The sequence below is a fragment of the Oxyura jamaicensis genome, chromosome 8 (assembly GCF_011077185.1).
Source record: "Oxyura jamaicensis isolate SHBP4307 breed ruddy duck chromosome 8, BPBGC_Ojam_1.0, whole genome shotgun sequence".
In the NCBI taxonomy this organism is placed as follows: domain Eukaryota; kingdom Metazoa; phylum Chordata; class Aves; order Anseriformes; family Anatidae; genus Oxyura; species Oxyura jamaicensis.
The window spans coordinates 19,422,532-19,446,897 of NC_048900.1; the positions used below are offsets into that span (position 1 = coordinate 19,422,532).

At 40.3% G+C, this 24,366-nt stretch overlaps 1 protein-coding gene and 1 long non-coding RNA gene across 7 annotated transcripts in view; one reads left to right on the top strand and one right to left on the bottom strand.

Moving 5' to 3' along the window:
* The window catches only part of ADGRL4 (adhesion G protein-coupled receptor L4), a 74,040-nt gene extending 64,323 nt beyond the window's left edge, over positions 1 to 9,717 (top strand). For all 6 annotated transcript variants that reach the window (XM_035332938.1, XM_035332936.1, XM_035332942.1 and 3 more), the window contains 3 exons: positions 5,667 to 5,758; positions 7,274 to 7,442; positions 7,980 to 9,717. In XM_035332938.1, the coding sequence (XP_035188829.1) occupies positions 5,667 to 5,758; positions 7,274 to 7,442; positions 7,980 to 8,042 (324 nt within the window). In that variant the 3' untranslated portion in view covers positions 8,043 to 9,717. The remainder of the gene's footprint in view (positions 1 to 5,666; positions 5,759 to 7,273; positions 7,443 to 7,979) is intronic.
* Positions 9,718 to 17,856: 8,139 nt separating this feature from the next.
* Positions 17,857 to 24,366, bottom strand: part of LOC118170583 — a 24,976-nt gene continuing 18,466 nt past the window's right edge. The window contains exons 2-3 of the long non-coding RNA XR_004752792.1: positions 20,713 to 20,714; positions 17,857 to 17,922 (exon numbers count right to left, since the gene is read on the bottom strand). This is a non-coding gene — a long non-coding RNA (uncharacterized LOC118170583). The remainder of the gene's footprint in view (positions 17,923 to 20,712; positions 20,715 to 24,366) is intronic.

Consider the following 24,366-nt stretch of genomic DNA (forward strand, 5'->3'; position numbering starts at 1 on the left):
AAAAAAAAAAAAAAAAAAAAAAAAAAAAAAAAAAAAGGAAGGAAGAGAAAAAAAGATTTCTCTGTTACAAAACTTGACAGCTGTCAGCTACCTTGATGGGGCAAAATGATGATATATCACTTCACTCAGTATCTTACAATTTAATTATAATTAATTATGAAAGAAACTACAACTCTTCAACATGAGTGCAAATATTTTTATTTGCAGGCAGATGTTTTGCATGCTTTATTAAATTTTGTGTATTTCATACCATTCAGTGCTCAACTAAAAATAACTATCATTCTGTACCTACACAGAAAGTGTTTCATGCAGTGTGAAGCACTAACATCATATTTATTTGAGGATAGAACATTATGCTACTCTTCCAGTATGTAAAATACGTACATTTAACAGAGGAATTAAGGATCTATTTTAAATATAGCAGTTGCTAAGCAATGTGCTATTAGCAGAACTCCAACAGCTTGGAACATTTAACATTTTAGGACCTATGTGCTCATTTTTATATTATTACTTAGCTTGCAAAATACAGTTTGTAATCAACAGAGAAGTTTGTAATTTGCTCAGACAATAGACAAGATTGTTTCTCAGTAGTTTTCTGGATCCTCATCTTTGGAAAGAGATCCTAATAAATATTATGTTTCGGTATCTATAAAACTCTATTATTTCCTTCTGCAAATTGTAGATGGGTGAAATTCTAGTGGGGTGGTCCCAGAACTGCTAGGAGTAGAAGCCAAAGCAGCAGCATCTTTCTCTACCCGTGCCCACTGTTGAGTAGTTTTCCTTCATTACAGAAGCTTAGGCAGAAGTTCTCTGTTCAATTAGCTGTGGTAATAACCAGACAGAGGCAGGAAGGCATCAGCAAAGAAATTTACAGAGCTATCCTATCCCTGGGTAGAGGTAGCTAATATCACACAGATTTTTTCATCCTATCCTAAAATATGTGATTGATTGAAAAGAGCAGCCCAGATTAATTCCTTTGGCAAAACCTACTTGTTGTTGACAAGGTGATTAGGAAAGCACTGGGAAATTTCTTTGAATTTGCAATTGCTTTTTCTGTCCTGTGAATTTCTTTACAAGAAGAAATTATTAAGACTGATACTGTCTGACTTGTGGCTGTGAGTCAGAATAGATCTTAAGACCTGTACCACTTCAGACAGCTGTGCACTCTTCCTTACATGCCTGCTTTGTGGTACCCACCACCACCACAGTAGTGAACATGCGAACAGAACCATGCAGAGCCCCAAAACACTACTGCACAAAGATTTAACAGTTCTGCTCTAAACCACAATGTGCATCTGTGGTACATGCAAATGCTAATCTGCAGAGTGAAACCCATGACAGTGCTCGCTGTTGCCTACTGATCCCTTGGGACTACCACTCTCTATGAACTGTAGAGGAAAAGTCTTGACAACACTGGAGGCAATGAGAGTTTTGCCATTAAACAGTTCTATCATTTGTGAAATGGGGCTAGAAGTCCCTCCAAAGTCTTAAATCTTCACAATCCCTCACAAATGTTATCTGAAAAGAGGTGTACTGAGTACTTACCATCCTCCATTTAAACATGGTCACAGGCGTACAAGAAAACCTAGCTTGTCCAAATTTGTGGCTCTCTGTAAGTTATTCTAGGTGAAATAGATACATAAATGTTGTTGCCCATTGGTACAAAATCATGATTCCATGGGATAATAAGAATTGCCCCTTTCAATATCTATTTCACACAAACATATTTTAAGTTTTCTACCATTTGCTCATAAATGTACCACAACATTTTGAGAATTTAAGAAAGCTAAAAAGACTTTACAAATATATTTAAGGAGAAATGATTCCCTGAAGATATTTGGAATCAAGGTTGCTCCTATATCAACTCTTGTCTTTGATTAACCACTTAGAAAAAAGGAATAGATTAATTATTAAAATTAGTCTTGTAGTGCACCTGAGCACTGAGTGAAATCTGATTCCCACCAATATCTCAGGGGAAAAGGCGGGGGGGCAGAGCGGGAGAGGGGAAGAGGGCTGAGGATGCTCGGCACCCCACAGGACTGGGCTTGTAATGACAAAGTCTGAGATTTGTAAAATAATAAGGACTGGTTGCAGTGTTTACTCAATAGCAGTTTGAGGTGGTTTGGGAAAAAAAAAAAAAAAAAAAAAAACTTGCCCAAGGATATGCCTCTCAGGACATGCAGCAGTCTCTCTGACTGCTCAGCCATGTAATAACTCTGAAAACAAAGGCACAAGAATTTGCCCTGTCACTCTGTAACATCGTTATTCACTTGATAAAACTGTGGCCGTGCCGCAACATTTCACGCTTTGGGTTTGCCCAAAGCTGCAGAGTGGCTCTGCTCATTATACAGGTAACTTCTCCCCAAAGCCGGCCTGTGGCAGCAGCAGTCCCCAGGCTGGCCTTTGCCAGGCCCATGCGATGTCTGCCCTAGTTCGGTGTCACAGCTGCCTGCACACGTTGCTACGTTCCAGCCTGCTGCTTCTGGACCTGCCATTTTATTCCCATTCACCATGCCTGTCACCTCAAGACAGCCTTAATTATAACGTCATCAAAGGCTTAGGCAACGGCACCTGAAGATTGTGCTTTAACTGCAAAAAATAAACACGCACAATTACAACCAAAGTAAGCAAAAAGCACTGTATTTGGTTAAAAGCAGCAGCTGGAGGCTTTTTTAGATGTGTCAGTGTCTCTTGTCCTCACTTTGTTCCAGCTAGAAAAGTTGGAGATCTGGGATTCCTTGGACCTATCTGTATTTTGGATGCCTTTTGTAGCCATCTACTTCCATTTATTTTCAATTGAAGCTCACTTTTCAATACAAATGCAATATGTCGTAAGTGGTCATATCTTGGGTCAGACATTTGGGGTGTTTTGACTTCCTGGCCCAGCTGTTGAATGGCTCTTTGAGGATAACAGTTATATAAAGGCCATTTCCCTTTTAGCACTAGTCAGTCAACCATCCAATGTGACGTTTTTGAGGCTACTGGTTTGCTCATGGTAAAGAGCATGCAGGGTCTCAGGCTGAAGCAGAGCATGTTGAACTTCAGATACCTGCTAAAATATCAGTCTTCTCCAAAGACTAGACATGACGCATTATTAACATTAACTATTATTCTTTTTCTGCTGGCTTTACCCATGGTTTCATGCTATTCTTTCCTCTAAGTGTTGCTGGACTTTTTGCACTTCAGGACAGCTACAACAATTTTATTGTTACCTAACTGAGGTCCTCCATAGGACAAAATGCAGTGCCAGAGGGCTCTAACTTAGGTTGAAAAGAGAAAACAAAACAAACAAACAACAACAACAACAAAAAGTTGTCTAAAAGCTACCATTTTGAGACACTGAACACTGTATAAAGCAGTCTATGCACTTTGCTACAGATATTTTTTATTAATGGGGTGCTTCTCAATGGGGCAAATACCTACTTAAGGCTTTACTAAATCTTGGAAATGAGTGGGTATTTCAGAAGTTAAGCTCACCTTCATTACCCTGTAACACTACCTCCTGTGAGGCTACCTGAGACTTATTTCACCATGACTGCGTTCTGGCAGCTGACTCCAAGAACCAGTGTTAACCTCTCTCATTCCCCTGAAATGTACAGATTATTCCCATCAGAATGAATTGATGAATGAAGAGATCATAGTTAATGGGTATTACTTCAATGCAGAGAGCAAAATCTTATTATCCTGTGCAACAGACACTGTAAATAGTATTTGTGTAAAGAAGCCCCACTGGGATGAAGAGAAATGGAGTCCTCTACTACAAGGCCCCACATCTGCCCCTTGCCAGCCCCATCCTTGCTCAGCAAAACCTTTCCAGTTCTGCAGCTGTTTTCTGTGGCCAAAGGATAATGGACTTTGGCCCACAGAGCTTCATAAAAAGCCTATTAACAGCAATAGGAAGGCTCTCATTGACATTAGTGATCTCAGTGATGGGCCGGCAGGGAGGAAGGTTGGCTGTGCGGTTCATGCTGCGGTCTTGCTGACAGCTTCTGGAGAAGTAGCAGAGTGTATTCTCTGTGCCCATGGTACTTTGATCACATTTCACCCTACCTATTCCAGATTATTTTAATAAGTACATTAGTTGGGTTACACAGATTATAGTGTGCACACCATGTTCTTTATTTATTGTTCACCAACAAATATAAGATAAAAACGAAGTCTGTATATAGTTACCCACAACTGCTTACTAACTTATAATTAACTTTGAAAAATTGCTGGTTTAGGAGATATTATAGATTACAATTTTAAATACAAGGAGCTTCAGAATAGCTCTCACGATCAGTGCAAGAACAAGGTATTCAGTGAAGGATTACTTCCCTAAACTGCTAATCAGCTCTATCTCCTGTCTTATCAAATTGTAAATACATTATGCCATATTAAAGTATGAGCATGCAGCTAATTAAAGCAGAGCCTGAATTTAATATCAGATACTCCCCCTCGACATAACAAAAATGTTCTAAGGACATACATAACAAGTGTTAGCAAAAGAAAGTGATTCTTTTTAAAGTGATGCTGTGCTCCTATAACAGGCTTTTGTTTTCATTTTGGAGGTGCCTTTTTTTTTTTTTTTTTTAATATTTTAGAAAAAGAAGGAGGGAGGAAAACCACACAGTATTTCTGAAGAAACAAGTTGGGGAAGGTATTAATTCTATTCAGTCTAAGGCTGTAAACCCACAGGAACCAACCAAGGGATTACTACTAAGGATCTACAAATAGTATCTGGATGACATCCAAATAAAATTTGGTTCATTTATTAACATTGTAAATAGATTTTGATGTTAAATGCTGTGAACCAAAATAAGGAAGGGTTTTCTTTTCTTTTTCTTTCTTTCTTTTTTTTTTTTTTTTTTTTTTTAAGCTAGAGAGCAAACCCATTCACATTGTTAAAGGAATGCAGTAGAAATTTAAGTGAATGATCAATGAAGCCCATCCAAGCAAAGGTTCAGAACCATAATTGAGCATCATTTACGAAACTGCTTCTTTTAGTTGCTTTTTTGTGTTTCAAACTCAAATAAAACAATGCCATTATAAAGGCAGAAGGCAAACACACATACACACACTGATATTATTCATGAATGAAACAAACGTAAAATGCAGGAGAGAATACTGAGCAAAGAATATTTCAACCAAAGTTAGTTTCTTAATTTTTTTTGTGTGTGTAACCTCAGTTTTTTGTGCCACTTAAAAGTTTTCACACCCAAAAGACCTCCAAACACATGATGTTATTAATGTGGTTCAGAAACAAAAGATATGCATTTTGTCAAATCTACACAGCATAACAGAAAAGGGGGGGGAAGGGCGGTTCTCATTTATTCTCTTTGCTTAAACATCTCTACTTACAAAAAAAAAAAAAAAAAAAAAAAATCTCAGCAGGAAATCGAAGAGCTTTACCAATAAAATCAATAAACATTTGCAGACTGTTGGTAGTGATACTGTTGAGATAAGGTAGAGTTACAGCCCTGTTTGATCAATCCTTATTAAAGGGCTCATATTTTTTTAATAGACATGTATCAGAAAAGGATTTTTTTTTCCCTTCTGGCACTGGATTCTCTAGGTTTCATATACACAGAAACTATATCTGACTTGTTTCATTTAAATGTGTAATAGTTAATTCCAAAGCACCCTGGTTTGAACTAAAAAAAGTTATTTTCTTTCCTCCCCCCCAGGTTAATTTGCTGGCTTTCGGAGTGATTATTTATAAAGTATTTCGACACACTGCAATGTTAAAGCCAGAAGTTAGTTGTTATGAAAATATAAGGTAAGTTTGCCATTTAATACAAATTCGACCTTCTGTGAGTTTAAATACAGATGGAGACAAAAGTAAGGATTCAAAAATTACAGTTTAATTTTCTGGAAGATTTATGGGAAAGAAAAAAAAAAAAAAAAGACACTTTTTTTTTTTCTTTTCTGGTATTCCCTCATAGATTTAAAGGTAGATTTTGCAATCTTTATTCCTTCTGAGCAGTGCTTCATGCTGTAACACTGGGCTCATGGGAGATGTTCAAGGAACACAATGAGTGGCCCATGTCAACTGAAGGGTAAAGGCTGATGGAAAGGTTAAAGTAATAATTTCAATCATATTTTTTGTAAAAAATAATAATAATAAAATAAAATAAAATTCTACAGTAGGACATTGTGCTTCTATGGTATTGGGGTGTGGGGGGGTGTTTCTCTCCAGGATTTTTACTTTGCATGCTGCTATGATTTTTCCATCAACTCACTCTCTTTAAAACTGATTTATAGGGACCTTGAAAACCGTTTGTGCAGGAAAAGCTGAAGTGTACTACAGGGAACATTGAAAACAACTTACTGTTTGTGTTGCTTAGGAACGCTCCTGCAGTTTCAATGTATTGCACTAGATTTATAGTTAGGATTTAGCAATTGTTTGATTGATTACTTTCTCTTATTCCTTACCCTTCGTAGCTTCATGTGGTGAGCTGGTTTTAACAAAGTTGAAAATTATTCATTTTCAGAGGAACAGTGCTAAAAATGTCTGTTGTTCCAAGGGAGTCCTGCAATGACTGGGCTGAGAAAGAATAAGAAAGTAATCAGTGGTTTCATTTCCAAGACAACATGCTGCAATTGGCTCAAGTCTGTGAGCAGGACTCTACAGCATGTTGAAAAAAAATAAAAATAAATAAATAAATAAAATCATAGCCAATCAGCTCCTATAATTTTAAAGTATCAAGTATAATACACTGGCCCAGGCAATATTTGAGAGTATTTGTGTTCTAAAAACAAAAATATATTTTTAAAAAGAGAAAGAATGGAAGAAAGAAAGTCTAGTTTTACAACTTGCACCGTCTTCTGCAGTGAACCTGAGAGGCAGCCTGGGAACCCTTTTATGTCATGCACATGTACTGACCTAGGAGCATACTGTACATTTTTCTGGGTTATTTTTTGAGGAGGATAAAGGGGGAGGAGAAGTGGGAGAATGCTTCATAACAGACATATGTTTTTCCTTGGGGAATTACACTAACAGTAGATTTAAATCAAATCATATGGTGCTGCAGTACACCAGAGAAAACATATCTGAAAACTAAAGAAGCCAGTGTTTCAAGGCCCTCCAGTTTTACTCTTTTACTCTTCTGCAGCGATTGTGTGAGCTTATTCGTGGCACAGTACTACAGCACACCCTAAAGAGCAGCCCATGCATTTGCACTTCTCAGGCCGTTGCAGCTTGAAACCAATTGCCTAGGCAGCATTCCCCTTTCCAAGCAGTGAAGGGAGGGAAACATGACGTGTCTGCATCTTGTCTGCAATGTTCCCCCAGATCCTGTGCCCGAGGTGCTCTTGCTCTCCTGTTCCTTCTTGGGGCTACCTGGATCTTTGGCGTCCTCCATGTTGTACAGGGATCTGTGGTGACTGCATATCTGTTTACAATCTTCAATGCATTTCAGGGGATGTTCATCTTCATATTTCTTTGTGTGTTGTCTAGAAAGGTAAGTGTCCCCTTCCTTGTGGGGAAGTCACGTGTAACCATGTAGGCAGATGTCCAGCCTTGAAGCCAAATTGTGGCACAAACATTTTATCAAAGCAATGTGCCCTTGATGGGGGTGGAAAGGGAAGAGGGGAAATATATTCCTGTTTCCTTCAGTAGAGGTAGAACCACTGTCCGATTCATGCCTTCATACAAATTTTCTCCCTTTTTTTTTAAAAAAAAGTATGAAACACTGAAAAATGCTTTTTAAAAATGTAGAACTCATCATTAACCAGATGAAGTAATGTAATGGGTTCAGTAAAGCTCAGTTCCAGTCTTTGCAGCTAGTACCAGGATTCATATTACCCACACAATTTTGAGATTATCCTTTTTCAGTATCCTGTCCTAAAGTAAAAAATAAAAAATAAAAATAAAAAATAAAAAAGCTCCACCTTAAAACATCTAGCAAAGGGATCAGTGCACAATTAGTTAAAACACTAATATACCTAATAGACCTAATATATCTGTTTCATGTTCCAATTCTATATTTTTATTTCAGATTCAGGAAGAATATTATAGGTTGTTCAAAAATGTTCCATGCTGTTTTGGCTGCTTAAGATAAACGGAAAAAAAAACCTTGCATGAGCATCATGGTGTTAAAAGGGAGCAATCTAGATGACATCATTACGGATATTACAGGAAAATATGGTATTGTGAAAGTATGAAATGACCCAGTGAACAGGCATATCACTTAAATGAATTATTGACTGTTTTTGTATATATATGTGCATTCATGCAAAGCATTTATTTTGCCCTGTATACAAAGAGTATACAAAACAAACTGGATTATTGCAGAACATGTATTAATGAAGACCAGGGAAAGAAGCAAATTTCTAAAGGAGCTCAGGACTTTTCATGACTTATATTTTGTTTCTGATATTAAAAAATATCTGAGGTTCTTGAACAAGAGATACCAGAAACCAACTGGCACAGCAGATTTTTTGAATTGCTTGCTAGTAGAAACTTGCTCACTGTCTTTTCATAGTAATTAGCATCTTACATTAAGTTCTGCAGGGAATGAGTTCCACTAAAGAGTCAATAGATAAAGATCTGCTACAGTCCAGACTTTTGAAAACATTTCTTTTAATTTAGATTTTAAAAATGATTTTTTTAAATATTATTCTGTTAATCACTCAAATATATATTTGTATATTAATCATTTCTTTATTTTTGTAACTGTTAAAGAACTGTTTAGATCTAAAGAGATGAGATCAGATCTGATACAAGAATGGTGGAACAGCCATTCTGTAAGTGAAAGATTATTTTGTGAATACTTTGAAAAATATCTGGTTCTTGTTTTAATTTAATTTAATTGCCAAAAAGACTGAGATCTTCTAAACTGGCACTATGATTTGGGAGGCTGTGGGAAGGAGATGCTTTCACAAGTTTGTCACAATAGAGATAGTTGAAATCCAGACCTTGTAGGATCAAATGAAACGTAAAGAGGTAGAAATCACCCATGGAGAAGAATACAGATTTAAATTTGAGGTCATGTATGTCCATATTATGCAAAATTGTAATTACAGCAGTCTTCTATATTTGTAGCATCTTTGATTCAAGCAGTTGTCTTCCTCCGAGGCTCCTGAGTTTGGAACACTTACCCTGTGTTTAACCTTAGGAACATACACAAATCTGCTGAAATCAAAGAGAGAACTTGTTGTGATGCAAGTTTTGCTGCATCAGGACATGAACATGTTACATCAGCAGTTCCAATTTTGCCACTGTGTTCATTTTAAAAGTATGCTTTAATTTCATCCTTTTAGCACATAACTTACGTGAAGTGCTGAGCAATCCTTACTTAGCCCATGTGGCCTTCTCAGGAAGTGTCTCGGATCTCAGATGGAGCCCAGTATTTTTAACAGTCAGACACTGTAAATATGTAGTTGTTAATAAATCCCACTTTTGTTTTGTCTGTTAAAATAAAGGACTATTCTGAATTTTATTTATATTAAAAGGAACCTTTTTTTAGTAATAGTTAGTTTGTTTGGACTTCATCTGTATACACAAGGTTTTCAATGTATGTATTGCAATGACACGCTTAATTAAGTATATTCCATGTCTCTGTCAAAATTCTGGAAACCACGAGAGGGTTTTTTTTTCTGAAAAAAAAAATATATATATATATATATATATATTGGTTGGTCCTTTAAATGTAAAATATGTGAATAAACTGAAGTGCTTAACCTTCACATTTCAACACACTTCCTTTGATTTAAATAAATGCAATGGAAAAGTTCTCATGGTTATATATTATTCATCCTGAATTATTGGTTATATTTCCTTCAATGCTCTATATGTAGTCCCAGGTTTGCAAAAATGTAGTTACATATTACTTAAAAGACTATTATTAGAATGATATCTACTAATGCATCACTTTTAATCTCCTTCAGAAAACTAACCTATAGTAAAGCTGGCTGGACAAAGAATCATCCCTAGTATAATGACTTCAGCGTGCTCAGTGAGATTGAAAAAGTTCTTTGGAAAGAAAATATATCATGAAGTGTTTAGGTTACAATAGTCTTTTTAATGAAAGAACATCTTTTATAGGAAAACTGTGCTCTCCAGTCTCTGGGTCAGATCTTCATTGAAACTGTGTTTTCCTTACATGCAAAGATGAGTTTTCATGTTTTAATACAGTACATAAGGAGCAAAGAAACTTTATTTAGATTCATCACCTTAGAGCCTGAAGGATAGTGTAATTGTCCTTCCTAATGCACAGAGAAATACTGGTGAGAAATAAAAAGGTTTATTTGTCACAGTCCTTAGTAACACAAGCCCCTAGCAGAAAGGAGACACAATGGACATAAACTGAAGAAAAAAGGAAAAAAAAAAAAAAAAAAAAAAGAGGTTAAAACAAAATATCAGAAAAATCTTTTTCACTGTGAGGATAGTCAAGCATTGGAAACAGTTGTCTGGAGAGCTTGCACAGTTGTATTAAAAACTTTGGAGGTTTTTAGGACTGGATAAAACCTCAAGCAACCTGATTTCTGCTTTGAGCTGGAAGGTGGATGAGATGACCTTCTGAGGTCCCTTCCATCCTGAATTATTCCATGAGTCTAGGATATGAAATATCAAATTGGAAAAATAACAGCTGGGCATTAGTAATGGGCAAGTTAAGGAAACTTGTGCTCAAGTGCCATGCATCAGCTGATGGAAAAACAGTTTGTTTTTCTATGACCTGTTTGTCAGATTGACTGGTAACTAGTTGTCTGGTTTGAAAAATAAAAACTTTGCTCATCATCTTTTCAGATTGCATTCTTTTCATTCTTTTGAGAGGTATATGACACCTCCAGGTGGGGCCAGCAAGAAAACAAAACAAACAAACAAAAAAATGATTGACAAGACAGATAAAAATAAAATGTTAAGGTTTCACTGTGAAAGCAAGTGCTTGCTGAAGAGAGAAATTGTTTCCATTAAACCAATCAAAGAGAAATTTGTGCTCAGTGTTGCATTTCAAGGTGTGCTTCAGAATATAATAAATAATGTCTGGATTAAAAATGACTATTCTGAAATAATTATTTCTTCAAAGAATTAGAAGTGTATTTCAAAGAAACTGCAACATTTAAGAGTGAATTGTCATCACAGACTGGGAGCACTCTTTACCTGCTGGGATGAAATAGATGGGCATCAACACCACAACTGTCCAAATTGGTTTCAGACTTTCCTTTCACAGTCCTTCAGCTCAGAACATGGTGGTGCCTCGAAGCCAGGAATTTGCAAACACATGCATCTTTTTGAGTAGCCTTAAAAGGCCATGTTGCACATGGTGACATTAGACAAAATGAGCAAATATTCACATGGCTGGTTCCACCAGTTGCTGCACCTCCACACTTTTCACTTTTCTCACTAATAATGCCACTTTTACGTCTTTGTCATGATCGTCCCATACAGCCCCATTCAGAACCATACCCTTGGTCAATGCCTGTTAGTCACAGAAGTCCTGCCTCATTCTTTGAGATCTTCACAGATGAGATAAAAAGGCCAAAACTTAACTCATGATGAAAGTTAAAACTTTCTTTCCATTAGTAAAAGAGCTAGCAGGAGGAGGAAGGACTCCTCACCAACATACATCTCCAGACTGTATTACTCTTTTCCCTGTATTCTCTTATATTCAGGACACGCAACATGACTATGCTGTGAGATTACAGAAGTGAAGATGTTACCTCACCAAAGTCATCCCCCAGAGCTATTTTTATATTAAATTAAGCCTTTAAGATGGATGCAGACTTGAAAACAGCTGGTCATCAATGCAGCGAGACTCCATTTAACCACAACCAAAATGTCAAGTACAAACGTGCTAAAGCATTTCCACAAGTTGCCTGGCTCCCTGCCAGCTCAGCTCTCATGGCCATTGCTGTGGGCAGCCTGTCCACATAGACTGCAGAAGAGCGAAAGACCGTGCTGCTTTTTTCAGACTCTCTATCTCCATGACAACCCTATGAACAAAACCATACAGAGAACCAAGAGCCCTTGCACTATCCATACTTTGCCAGGAGTCAGATACATGGCTACACATGGTGCCCAAGGTCCTGGAACTGCTGCTTCAGAACAAGCCACAAGATGTGACTAACTGAAAGCACCATAATTCTGTCAACTTTATTCTTACACAGCTAAATTGACAGCAGCAATTTTACTGGCTGAAAAGAACAGAAAGTAAATGAAAAAAAAAAAAAAAAAAAGTATCAATAAAAAATACCGCTGAGAATATACTAATATTTTGCAATCTAAAACCAAATGAAAAGCTAAAAAAAATGCACAGAAATTATCATGAAACATAAATGTGATTTCTGAATAATGTTATTTATCATAATAAGACCTTAATTTTTTGTGGAAGCCTTATTTTTACATCTTCACAATGTAGGGTTACACTTTTCCCAGCATTCCTTCTCCAGAGCTATCCCTTTAAACCTGGCAGAAGCTTTGCTTTTATAGAAGTTTGTTTTTTTACAGTTCTCTGTTTTTTCTCATCTTGCTGGTAAGTACTCAAATTTTATTGTGTTTATTCTTTTGGATTCCCAGGGAAATAGCATATTTTCATCAGGTTTTATAACATAAGGGAGTTCTTCTGTTTTCTGAAGCATCGCTGGATATTCTAATTAAAACTAGGTCTAAGATTAGCCATTAGTCTTCATTGCAGTGCAATAGACACTTCCCTCCAATGTAAGCCTTTGTATTTATCATAACTATTTATATAAATGCTGCAGTCAGCTCTGAATCCTTGTAAACCTAACACTATTTAAATTAATTTTGGAACACTTTTGTGAGACACTGCTGAATAATTTAGTCAATTCCAAGTTGAATATAAACAGTTTTTCTTTACAATAACTAAGTTAGAAATCTCATAAAAAAAAGGGGGGTTTTGTTGTTTTCGGGAGGCAATTCAGCTTATCTTGTAAAACGTTGTGGGAAATACTTTGATGCTAATACCTATAAAGTAGTTATATTTTAACTAGGGACGCATTCCTTCTGAGTTTGACCCCACTATTACTGGGACTAATGAATGGAGTTAAAGGTAGCGACCTTAAATCCCTCTCCTCTCTCTTTGACTGTTTCTACACTAAGCAGGCTTCTGGCATCACCTTGGCTTCTGTTGGGTTTCAGAAATAATTGTTGATGATACAGTAAATTTGTTTTCCATCCCTTGTGTTTAAATCCCAGCCTTACAAACACTCATGCATTTGCTCGGTTTTATGCACGACTAAGTCTCTGGCGTTAATGAGACTGCTCATGTGCATAAAGTTAAGCATATGTGCAAGTGTTGCATGATCAGGGTCTTAGGATGCCAATTTGCAGTAATAACAAATTTGCATAAACTCATGATCCCAGGCACTGGGCTCCCTGCTCATTATCAATAGTGATATTCGTTTATCTGTTTCTTATTCACAGATGTTATGAGCTTTATTTTTTTAAAGGTGGTTAAACCAACTTAGTTTTCTTGCTACTGATCCATTATTGATTTCATCCTTATTTTCCTTAATATATGTGGGGGGGTTTCTCCCTCTTCGCATTTATAAGCTCTTCTGTGGGCTTATAAATGCCCACCTTCCCCATGTTATTATCAGCTCACTTATGCTAGTGATGAAAGATCAGATCACACTTCTTAAGCTGAAAATGTGTTCTTTGCTGTATATAAGAGCTGCAGAAACACCATGTGCAAATACCCAGCTAGGACTCATCAAACTCCTGTGCACAAGTTGTGGCTTCTGTCATTGAGGGGCTAGGCCCTAAATTAAATTAGTAGCAGCTGTAACCCATTTAGACTATATGCCAGCTAAGGGAGGCAGCTTGTATAGCTTTTGAGCAGGTGTCCTGCATGGAATCAGAGAAAAGTGAAGTATATCCTCACTGAAATTATAATGCATGTCCTACTGAAGGATGGATAACCTTCCTTCTTATGTTCCGCTCTGGTTCGTCTTTGTTATGATCAGCACTTAATTCTTATATTATAACTCCTAAACATCTCAGGGTGTGACTCCTTGTTCTCAGAAGTAGTGGTGCCTACACACCCTCTCTAAATGGTTGGGGCAGGTACCACTGAGAACCTACATACCTGTCCACAGCCCCTCACCTCCACAGGGAATCCAGGATGCACAATTCATGTGCAGTTGGTTTCCAGCCCCCAGATGAACCTGAGCAGGCTGGAGTGGAACATTTGACTTTGCAGTGAGGAAGTAATCTCAGTGATGCTTAATAGAAAATAGACATTCCTTTGTTTTGTCACCTAACTCAAGTATGTAAATTTTCCAAGGTGGGGAGGGGAAGAGTAAATTCTGGAACAAAATAAATATCAGAGAATGATCATCTAGAGGACTACACACTTCCATGTCTGAACAACTGAAATTGATAAAAGGCAAATAGTAACGGGGAAGAGAAGACAGTGTCAATTTAAAGGATGGAGGAAAAAATGTGGATTATTGAGAAAATGAGAGAAGCATCAAATTGTAACAGTTTGCAAGGATGTCTCCCCTGAAGCTAAACAAAATTGAAAAGTCATCAACTGAATCTTAAAGAAAACTTCAATTATATTCTATATGCTACCTTTCTAATTAATTATTTGTATGCAACACTTCCAGGCTACAAATGTTACACGCTAGTGAATCAGATGGCATTATCCTGCAGAAACTGCAGGAAAAAGTTTACAGTAAGAGAGGAAAAGGGAAAGATTCTGTGGTTCTGCTCAGATTCCATGAAATCATGGAAGCCTACAGGATTTACTTATCCTATCACATGGCCTGAATGTGATATTCTTATTTATTTTCTTCTGTTTTAAAACTATTACTTTCTTCATACAGAAGTTGTGTATGTGGAATACATATTCTGTAAGCCATAAATTAATAGCTACCATCTGGATCTGACAACTTAAGGGTGCATCCATCTCAGAACATGCAGAGAATGTGTATCTATGTGCACTGAGAAGGATGATCAGAAATATACCTTGTGCTAATTCATAGTCTACAATAATAACATAAAACCATTTTATTTATTTATTTATTTATTGTGAGCGTCCTTTCAAGTGGTCAATGTCATCCTAACTACTCGAATGACTAAATGTTGTGGTTTAACCCGGCTGGCAGCTAAACACCACACAGCCGTTCGCTCACCCTCTCCCCTCCCTCTCTGGGATGGGGGAGAGAAACGGGAAAGTGAAGCCTGTGAGTTGAGATAAAGACAGTTTATTAAGATAGAAAATAATAATAATAATATGTACAAACAAGTGATGCACAATGCAATTGCTCACCACCTGCTGACCGATGCCCAGTCCAACCCCGAGCAGCCGCCCCCCCACCACGGCTAGCCACCCCTATATATTGTTCAGCATGACGTCAGATGGTATGGAATACCCCTTTGGCCAGTTTGGGTCAGTTGTCTTGGGTCTGTCCCCTCCCAGCTCTTTCTGCACCCCCAGCCTGCCCGCTGGCAGGACAGAGCGAGAAGCTGAAATGTCCTTGGCTTAGTATAAGCATTGCTCTGCAGCAATTAAAACATCAGCATGTTATCAGCACTCTTCTCATCCTAATCCAAAACATAGCACCCTACCAGCTACTAGGAGGAAAAATAACTCTGTCCTAACTGAAACCAGGACACCAAAGAATTATATTTCTCAGCTATGTACTACCTACTTCAAGCCCATTCAGAAATGATTACAAGTTGCATGGTTATTTTAGGCCTCCTCCCTCAGATCCAAGTTCAAGCAATACTAACGGAGGATGTAGCAAGTGACAGTTGTACTGCATCTCGTTCTGCATACAGGAGGTGCTGGTGAAGGGCTTTATGTAATGACAGTGAAGCAATAGTATCTTCTCCAGGCATTGTATAGTGCCAATACAAGATGACCTTGGAGGCTTTACCTGTGTGGTGCTGTGGATGAGTGTTACTGGCTGGTTGCCAAAGCAAACACCCTCTCCAGGAGAGTGGCCGTATTTCGGAGCTCCCCTTTCTATAGCAGGAAGACTGGGAAGGAGTTTGTAACAGAAGCATGCTCAGGCTGTGGTTCCGAAATGTGCTGCAGGGAGGTAATGAAAAAATCTGCCCACTGTTGTAACAAAAGCAGTGGCTGGGGTTATTTCAGGTACTTGTTGAAGTAAATTTACTGAAATTGGCTGATAGCAGTACAGAATTAGTGCTTGGCTCCAGCTGTGCAAGGAAGTGAGCACCTCTGGAGGCCGAAGGTTGCTGCTGTGCTGGTGGAAGGTGTGCAGGGCTTGGCCCTGGCAGAGAACCCTGCAGGCTGGCTACCAGCATGCCCACCACAGCGAGCCACCAGCTATGAGGACCTGGGGCTGCTGCTGTTGGAGAGCAGCAAAAAGGAAAGCAGGAGGCTCTCAGGAAGGCTGCACAGGAAGTCCAAGATAAAGTGGAGGGGGGAAAGAAAAGTGATGTTTTTGGTAATAAAGTCTCTTGTTCAGCATTACATGAAAACATGTTTTCTCTGATCTGTACCACTGGTGCATTTAAGACTGCTTCTGCGGGTTCCTGGGATTTCACAATGCTTTACTTTAGTGAACCTAAATTTCAAATTATAACTCCCACATCTGTCACTAATGAGGGCAGCAAAACTTTAGAGATTTCTGAAAGCCATCTGGAGCCACAGAGAGCAAAATCTCTGGAGGCCAGCCCAAGGAAGGTATTAACCCTCTCAGTGCTGATGCAAAAGCAGGAATGCCAGCTACTATTACTAGATAAATGAGTCCGTGCATACCTAGAGGTCTTACTGCAATTATTTCTAGTATAACACAGTTTCTTTACTAGCCCAGGGCCTTTCAAAGTATAATCATAAGGGGTGCCACAAAGAGGCTGCATTGTCCCTTAGCATGCAGCAGAGTCCCATCGTGTCCTCTTTTTGAATAGCAGGGTCTCCTGTTTCTCTGACAGCTGTTCCCTGCATCTGGTTGGTGTAGCACCCATGCCCTGGTTTGGCTCCTGCAAACTAGGCCCTTGTGACAGAGGAGCCTGCTCTGCTACCACTTATTTGTTTAAATGGGTTCAAAAGTTCTCAGCTTCCTGACAACTTTTTTTCCCCCTTTTGTTTTATACTAATCAGTTAATTTGCTAACATCACCCTCTCTATCTCCTGATCTTAGGCAAGCTGGCTGGGTTTACTGATGTCTTTATCAAGCATTCCAGCTATGAGGAATGCAGGTCGGAGGGAAACCAGGAGAGACAGCTTTTCTGAAATGGGGAGGAACAAGGTCAGGGCAGTGGGGCAGACAGCGAGGGTGGAAATGCAGAGAAGGGATGTACTTTAAAAACAAACTCATGCTGCACTAATCCAACTGCTGCTCAGCTTTATCTTGCTCTGCTTATGCATTGTTAGAAATCTCTTTTTGTCTTCCTTTCTCTTTTCCGTGTCTTGTTCTGCCTGTTATAAAGTCTTCAGGACACAACCCTATTATTCTTACATGCTTTATAAAGTGCTCTGTGTATTTCACGTGACATGGTTTCATTAACTTCCGCTCAAGGAGTGTGTTTCAGAAGAAAACATTAGAACTGCCTGGAACTGGGAACATTTTTCAGAAAAGGTGATAGTTTTTTGTTTTGAGGCTGCTTTACTTTTAGGCAGAATTTCTGTCCTAACCAACTACAGAGCTTTTTGAGCTCTTTTCCAGTAGACTTACAGTAACTCCAGATTTACAGAACTGTAAATGAACTGGATGCAACTTCTGTCTTTATTACAAAAAAAAAAAAAAAAAAAAAAAAAAAAAAAACAGAGACTTCGAAGAAACATATTTATTGAGCAGATCTATTAGATTTGGGGTTTTGTTTTGTTTTTCCACTGCTCTGCATGTCCTAGGTGAGCAGGACAGGCCTGCTTTATCTCTTATAATGTTCTTCCAGATCATGGTTGAGCACAGAGGTATGACCATAAGGAAACTTACCTTTACTTCTGTCAGCCGTATACCAGTCGATAAAGAGAAATCCATTTTCTTTCTTTCTATCAAGCACTGAAAAAGAATAAAGGGGCTGTCGTGTGTGTGTGTGTCTCAAAGCAAAAGAAAGTTTAAAGTAAACTCTTTCAACTAACTCTTTTTCCTGGCAGAACTTTCTCTGCCTTGTGCTGGCTGAAGGGCATTGTAACTCATGCAATAAAAGGGGAAAAGATCTGCTGGTAGAGACTGTTTACTTCAACCTTCTGTTTGTTTTGCCTTCACTCTAGGAAAGAATGCCATAGTTCTATGAAGTTCTGTATTTTTTTTAATTTTTTTTTTCCCTTTGACTGACTTGAGCACTAGCAAAAGCACCCGATTGACAAACAGGAAGCTGAAGGGCTTCCAGTCCCTGCAGGACAGACAGCACGAACTGCTGCACTGCAAGCTGCTCTCAGCAGATCCTCTGTGAGTGAATGGCTGGTACCTGCTAATAAGCCACGTATTTGGGCCAAAATTTTCAAATGGTAGATACCTAAGCTCAAACACTGGCACTGAAATCAATGCCCTGACATTCAAGAGTTACTAAACTACTTTCAGCCACTAATTTTAGGAAAGAATAAGGCATATAAATGCCAAGGTATATAAATTCCTCAGGTTTAGTCCACTGGTAACAACTCTTGGAAATACTGGAACTAAGCAGCTCCCACACTGAAGGGCTATATTTCAGGTCCACTTTGCATACTACTGGAGCCATGCTGACAGCCCAGGCAAGTGCTGTGACTAGCGCCCAGATCTGCACAAGTCAGGGCCCAGGGAGGTGATATCCCTGTGGCTGCTGCAGGCCAGGAGCATCAGTTTGTGGTGCCTCGCTGCTTTGCAGGCTGCTGCTCATGAACTGCCCACCTTAAAGCAGCTGGGAGCTGAGTTTTTCAATTGTTCCTTTGTCACCTGCTGTGGACTCTGTGTGTGTCTGAGTGTGTGTGTGTGCTTTTGCCCTTACTGAAGGAGAATGAAAATGAGAACTTGCAAAGGGTTTTTTTGATGGAATGCTCAGTGCAGAGCAATGCTTTTCAGGGTGATGTGGTATCTGATGTTTTATACTAATTTCCCGTATGTAAGAACAAGGTCAAAAAAGGAGGATAGCCTGTCCTTTCAGCACAGAGGTGATTGCCAGGAAGGCAATTGCCATCATAATTCTGGATCCAGTGTTTCTAGATGTGCCCCACATCCATTTTTTTAATATCATAGCAAAGGCTGTTTTTCCCTTTTGGTTCTTTTTTGTTGTTGATTGGGTTCTGTTGTTGTTGTTTGCATTGATGTTGTCCAGCCACTAGGGGTGAGTAGGAGGAGTAAGAGAACAGAAATAGCACTGCAATGAAAGACAAGAAGTTGGGAATCCTCCCCTCCCCTGTCCCATCTGCACAGCTCTGCAGCCAGAGTCAAGTGCTCTGGCTTTCTTCTTTGCAACTGTTTTCTTCTCCCCTCAATCCCCCTCTAGTTATTTTAGGAGAGTAAGGTTGACACAATGGCATTTGAGGCAATCTGACTTGATGGCCATAGGTGTTTGCTGGCCTCCCTCTTTGCAGAGGCCTTGAGCATTACTCAGGCTCTGCATCCCTGCAGACCCTGACATAACAGATCTGCTCTGCGCAGGGGCACCAGCAGAGCTCTGGGTCAGGCAGGGAGATAGTAATCTAGTCTTGTGAGAAAGATGTTGAGAAGGTTTTGGGGTCCAGATTTTTGTCATGGGCATTTAAAGAGCTCTTTGTGCCTCAGGCTTCTGTAAGATGTGAGTCTAAATACTGATCTGGAAAATGGTAGATTTATTTTGGCAATATGAGCTCCATTTCCCAGGATGTTCGGGAACATAGATCTCTGGAGCCAGAAGGGATTAAAAACTTCACCACCTGTGTAGCAAAAAACTAAGAACCTTATCCAAAAACATCTGTCTTGAGCTCCTAGCTAGTAATGAGATATAGCAAGTCTCTTAAAATTCCAGGGACTCGAGAACTCTTGTCCATTCAATCCCCTTCCCATTCTCATATCTGCTGCAACTCTTGAATAAAAACCTCCCAAAAATATATATGTAAATCTGGGGCATTTTACAACATGCTTGCAAGGCAGGCAAATGGGTTAGGCCTTTGAGGAAGCATGAATAAGTTAGGATTATAATTCATTGTAATGTCATGGCAAGCTGCAATATCAAAGACATAAGTCCTCCATTTTGTAGCCAATAAAAATTTAAAGAGACAAAAAACCAATTTGCTTTATAATCAATAAAATGTACAACTTTTTTATCTTAATAGAAGAGGTTGTCGGTTGCAGTCAACCATTGTCAACAGGCCGTTTGATCTATCAGTGAAACAAATCATTACCAAGAATGCAGAGCTGCTTCTGTGGCTTTTGTGGTGTTTTAAATGAGGACTGGAAATACTTCTGTTCCATTACAGGACTCAAAAGTGAATTTGTTGGAGTCACACCCAGGCTCAGAGTGGGAGATGGGGATTTAAAATAATTAACTGCACGATTCCAAGAAACTCAATAGATTCAGGACTCATTCAGAATAAAGCAGCTCACTGTCTCTGTGAATGGTATTTGAAGCTAGGCTGGTGTTATGTGCTGCTTCAGCCTAACCTTGGGACTGTGCAGGATTAAGGGGCACACATGGCTTCTCTAAGGGTCTAGACAAGGAGAACGGAGAGCCTGAGCACTGGTATGAAAAGAGACATGAAGGAGAAGAAAATGTGATGCTGTGGGAGGGAGTGAGGGGCTGTTTGGCAGGTGTTTCCCACTATCACTGTGGTAGTCCCTGTACTCAGTGGCCCTGAAACTCTTGCTGTTGCACCAATAGCACTGGTTCTCCACGTCTTCTGTGCTTTCATGTTCTTTAAGTTATAGGGCCATATAATAATGTGCTGAAGGTGACATAGGACAGACTGAGGCTAGAGATGTGGTTTCTTTGGGCATGTTTCCCCATTAGGAACCCCCAGGCCCGAGGGCATCCCCCATGCAGCAACATGCCTATTTGCCCCATGGAGCTGCTGGCACCCAGGGGCAGGGCAGGGCTTGCTTTTCTCCCAGCCCCAGGGCAATGAGGTGTCCTGAGATTGAATCTGGTCTGAGATTGAGATAGGAAACCCAGGACAACAGCTTCTGTGAAAAGCATCATCCTAATTGAAAAATGATGTTAATGGAAGACATACCTTTAAGTCACATAATTCCTGAAATAAACTACAAAGTAGCCCAGTAAGTCAAGGAGAACAGATTTGTGGCAGCTCCTCCACCTCAGACTGTGTCTTTGGCACTAAGTTTATAACAAAAAGATCCCCTCCACTTGGGAAGGGAGGCTGGGATACAGGAGCACCTCCCTTGCCCCGGGGGGCCCCCCCCCCCACCCACACATACACACATGCTGGTGGGGGGATGCATGGCAGAACAGGTAATACTGCCCCAGGAAAGTGTTGCGCTGCCCTGGGAGGTGTCTGCAGGCAGGCAGCCCTACCCCACGGCGCTGGTTTTGGGAGCCCCCTCTGCGGCCTTTGGAGCCGCTTCAGAAGCTGCTTGAAGCTGGATGGGACCCAGAATTGTCAACAATCTGAGTAGTCTCTTGCAGTCCTGCTGTGAACTGATTATCACATCTAACAAAATAATTTGCTGGAACAAATAACACTTCAGGCTCTGTTGTTTCAGGTGAAACTTAGTCCTAGTAAGTATAAATTTATAATACCAGCCACAGCATTATGAGTTTCCCAACAGTCAGGCTTCATTCAGATGCATATTTCAGGCCCTTACGGGGACACTCTCATCTTTGTACACTGGGATTTGGGGATTTACACACATAATTCCCTTTAACACTAATCGGAGTTACAGTATGCACATATATTCCCCTCTTGTTGCAGAGATTCCCCCGTGAGGATAATAAAGACGTTTTAAATTCCGGTTCCGTGACGGTTTGCTGTGATATTACATATGCTCAGCCATCGGCCCAGGTCCTTTTCAGGGGTGGGGGGTGGGGAGGTGGTGGGGGTTGGGCTGCCCCTCGCAGCCCCACCGTCCCTGCTGCGCACCCAGCAGGCGGGATTTCGGGACAGCACGGCCGCGCTCACACCGGCTGCTGCCGCTGATTTAAACACGGAAAAGCTCCCCCGTCCGCCTCTATCCCGGGGATGAAATCGCTGTTTGCAAGCAAACGCCCCGTCATTTGCACGCCAGCCCGGTGCCCCGCAGCCTGCGGGGGCCGGCTGCAGAGCCCGAGTGCCACCTGCCGGACGCGGCTCCGGCCGTGGGATCGCTGCCGAAGCGGCCCCGCGGAGGGGGCACAGCTGGGCACATGTGGACACAGCTGGACGCGGCCGCGGCTGGCTGGAGACCCGCGTCCGAGGTGCACGGGGAGGCAAAGTGGGCAGCGTGAGTCTGGAGCACGGTGCCGCCGTATAAATAAACGGTGGTGGTGGTGTGACAGTGGGGGATGCGATGCTTGGTGGGGGAAGGAAATAAATATTTCCCTCTGAGTCCACATAGGATTCATCTAAGCATCCGACAGGAGGAAAAAAAAAAAAAAAAAAGTGAGAGTACTGTTTCTAGGATGGTTAGCTGAAAAAGAGAAAGAAAATGAGAACTGACTTCATTCTGTTTCCTGACATTTTTTTTGCAGCCATTAAGAGCACTGCTGAAAAACTTCTATAAGGCACTTCACTTAAACAGGATTTAACCTGATGTTTAAATGAGCTGCCCAATCAAGACCTAGAGGGTACTAGAATATCCTCACTGGAAGTGTACTCATTATACTCTGTTGCATTTGCAATGTTTTGCAAATGCCTGCTTGTCTAACAAGATATACTCACATAAAATGCATTTGTAGCATAACGGTAGTGGGGAAAAAAATACCATAAATTTTGTACCATGCCTAACCAAAACTTACTCATTGTGTCCAGTTCCCTTTTTTTGTGAGAGTGAAGTTGACCCTGTTGAAATTAATGGCTTGATACATAACAAAACATGTGACAGATAAAGAGATTATGTAGACTGAAAAAGTAGCTACTTCTGTGATAGATTTGGGGAGTTGCTTAGTTGTTGTTTATTTAGTGGATTTGTTTTTGTTTTTGATGCTGGTATCTTTGATTATATGTGATGTACTGGTACCTGTGGTACTCTTCTGACAGACCGATGTGTTAGAGTTGGAGCTGTCTTATCCCCAGCTTGCACGGTATAGAAGAGCCAAGGGTAGAGTCTCTCTGACAAGGACAGCCCTGTGCTGCATGTAAAGCTGAGCTACTAAGGTATCCCCCAAACATCTCTGGCTGCTGAACTAGTCCTAGCCACACTTATTCCACAACCTCAGAACTGCAATTCAGTCATATGGAAGGATTGCTAGTAAGAATTTGCCATCATACTGTATGTAAAAGGCAGGACCAAAACTTATCTACAGGCACCATACTATGGAATGCCCAATCACTTTTTCTCGGAGTTGTGTTTCAGTCTAAACTGGACTGTAAAGCCACAACAATTTTGTCAGGCTTTTCAGCACCTTCCAAGATTTATCTTCAAAGAATGAAAGTGGTAATGGAAGCAGTGTGTCCTCACGCACGCTCACACACCAGAGGTTCATCTCCTCTCCATACATTGGGCTTCAATGCTTCATGCAAGCTAAGAATTTGGCCTTCTGTGTATTTCTCTATCTGCAAACAGAAAATCTGTGTTAATAAATCTATTCTATGTGCTGTGAAATGTTGGAGGATCTGCCAGCTTATTGCAATTATGTGTATTTTAGATCAGAGAGGTGATGGCTTATACTTGGAGGCTCTGCACAGAGTGTTGCATGTTATGCTAGTGACACAGCTTTGGCTTCAGGCCCTGATCCAAAGCCAGTTGCAATCAAACAGTCAAAGGGCATGTCAGCACAGCATAAAGAAAGTGTAATTGTAGCTTGTCCTAGAATTACCCTTGTTAGTTTAATCCAGCTAGCATGAGAAATAATAACACAAGCAAATGTATAGTCAGGTGCTACCAGAACACAGGGTTCTCTAAAGTGGGTTGATGATGCCTCCTGGAACCCCTCTCCATGCACAGGCAGAAACAGACCTTGTCTGTGTCACTTCTGTGGCCAGCATTGGGCCACAAGTATGCCCTGACACCTCAGTTCGTTCTTGGCAACCCTAGCTGGGGGAGCAGCAGGACCTCTGGCCACCACCTCACCTCCAGAACACTGTGGCCACAGCTCCCACAGCAGTCCCCCATGAATGAATGACACAAGGCTGTGAGTGCCAGAACAAGCATCCCAGCTGCCCCTTGTCCCCAGAGCAGGATAAGGCAGTTCACACACCAGCTAAAAAAGGCTAGCTGCTGGAAAGCGGGGCTTGCCGCATGGTGCCAGGTGCCATGAGAGGGGAGAAAAGCCTAATCTTCATAGCTGGGGGGGGGGGGGGGGGGTGTGGGGGGGGGGGTTCTGCAATGGGGACTGATGTTAGCTGGGGGTGCCCCTCGCCATGCACAGGCAAAAAAAAAAAAATTTAATCAAAA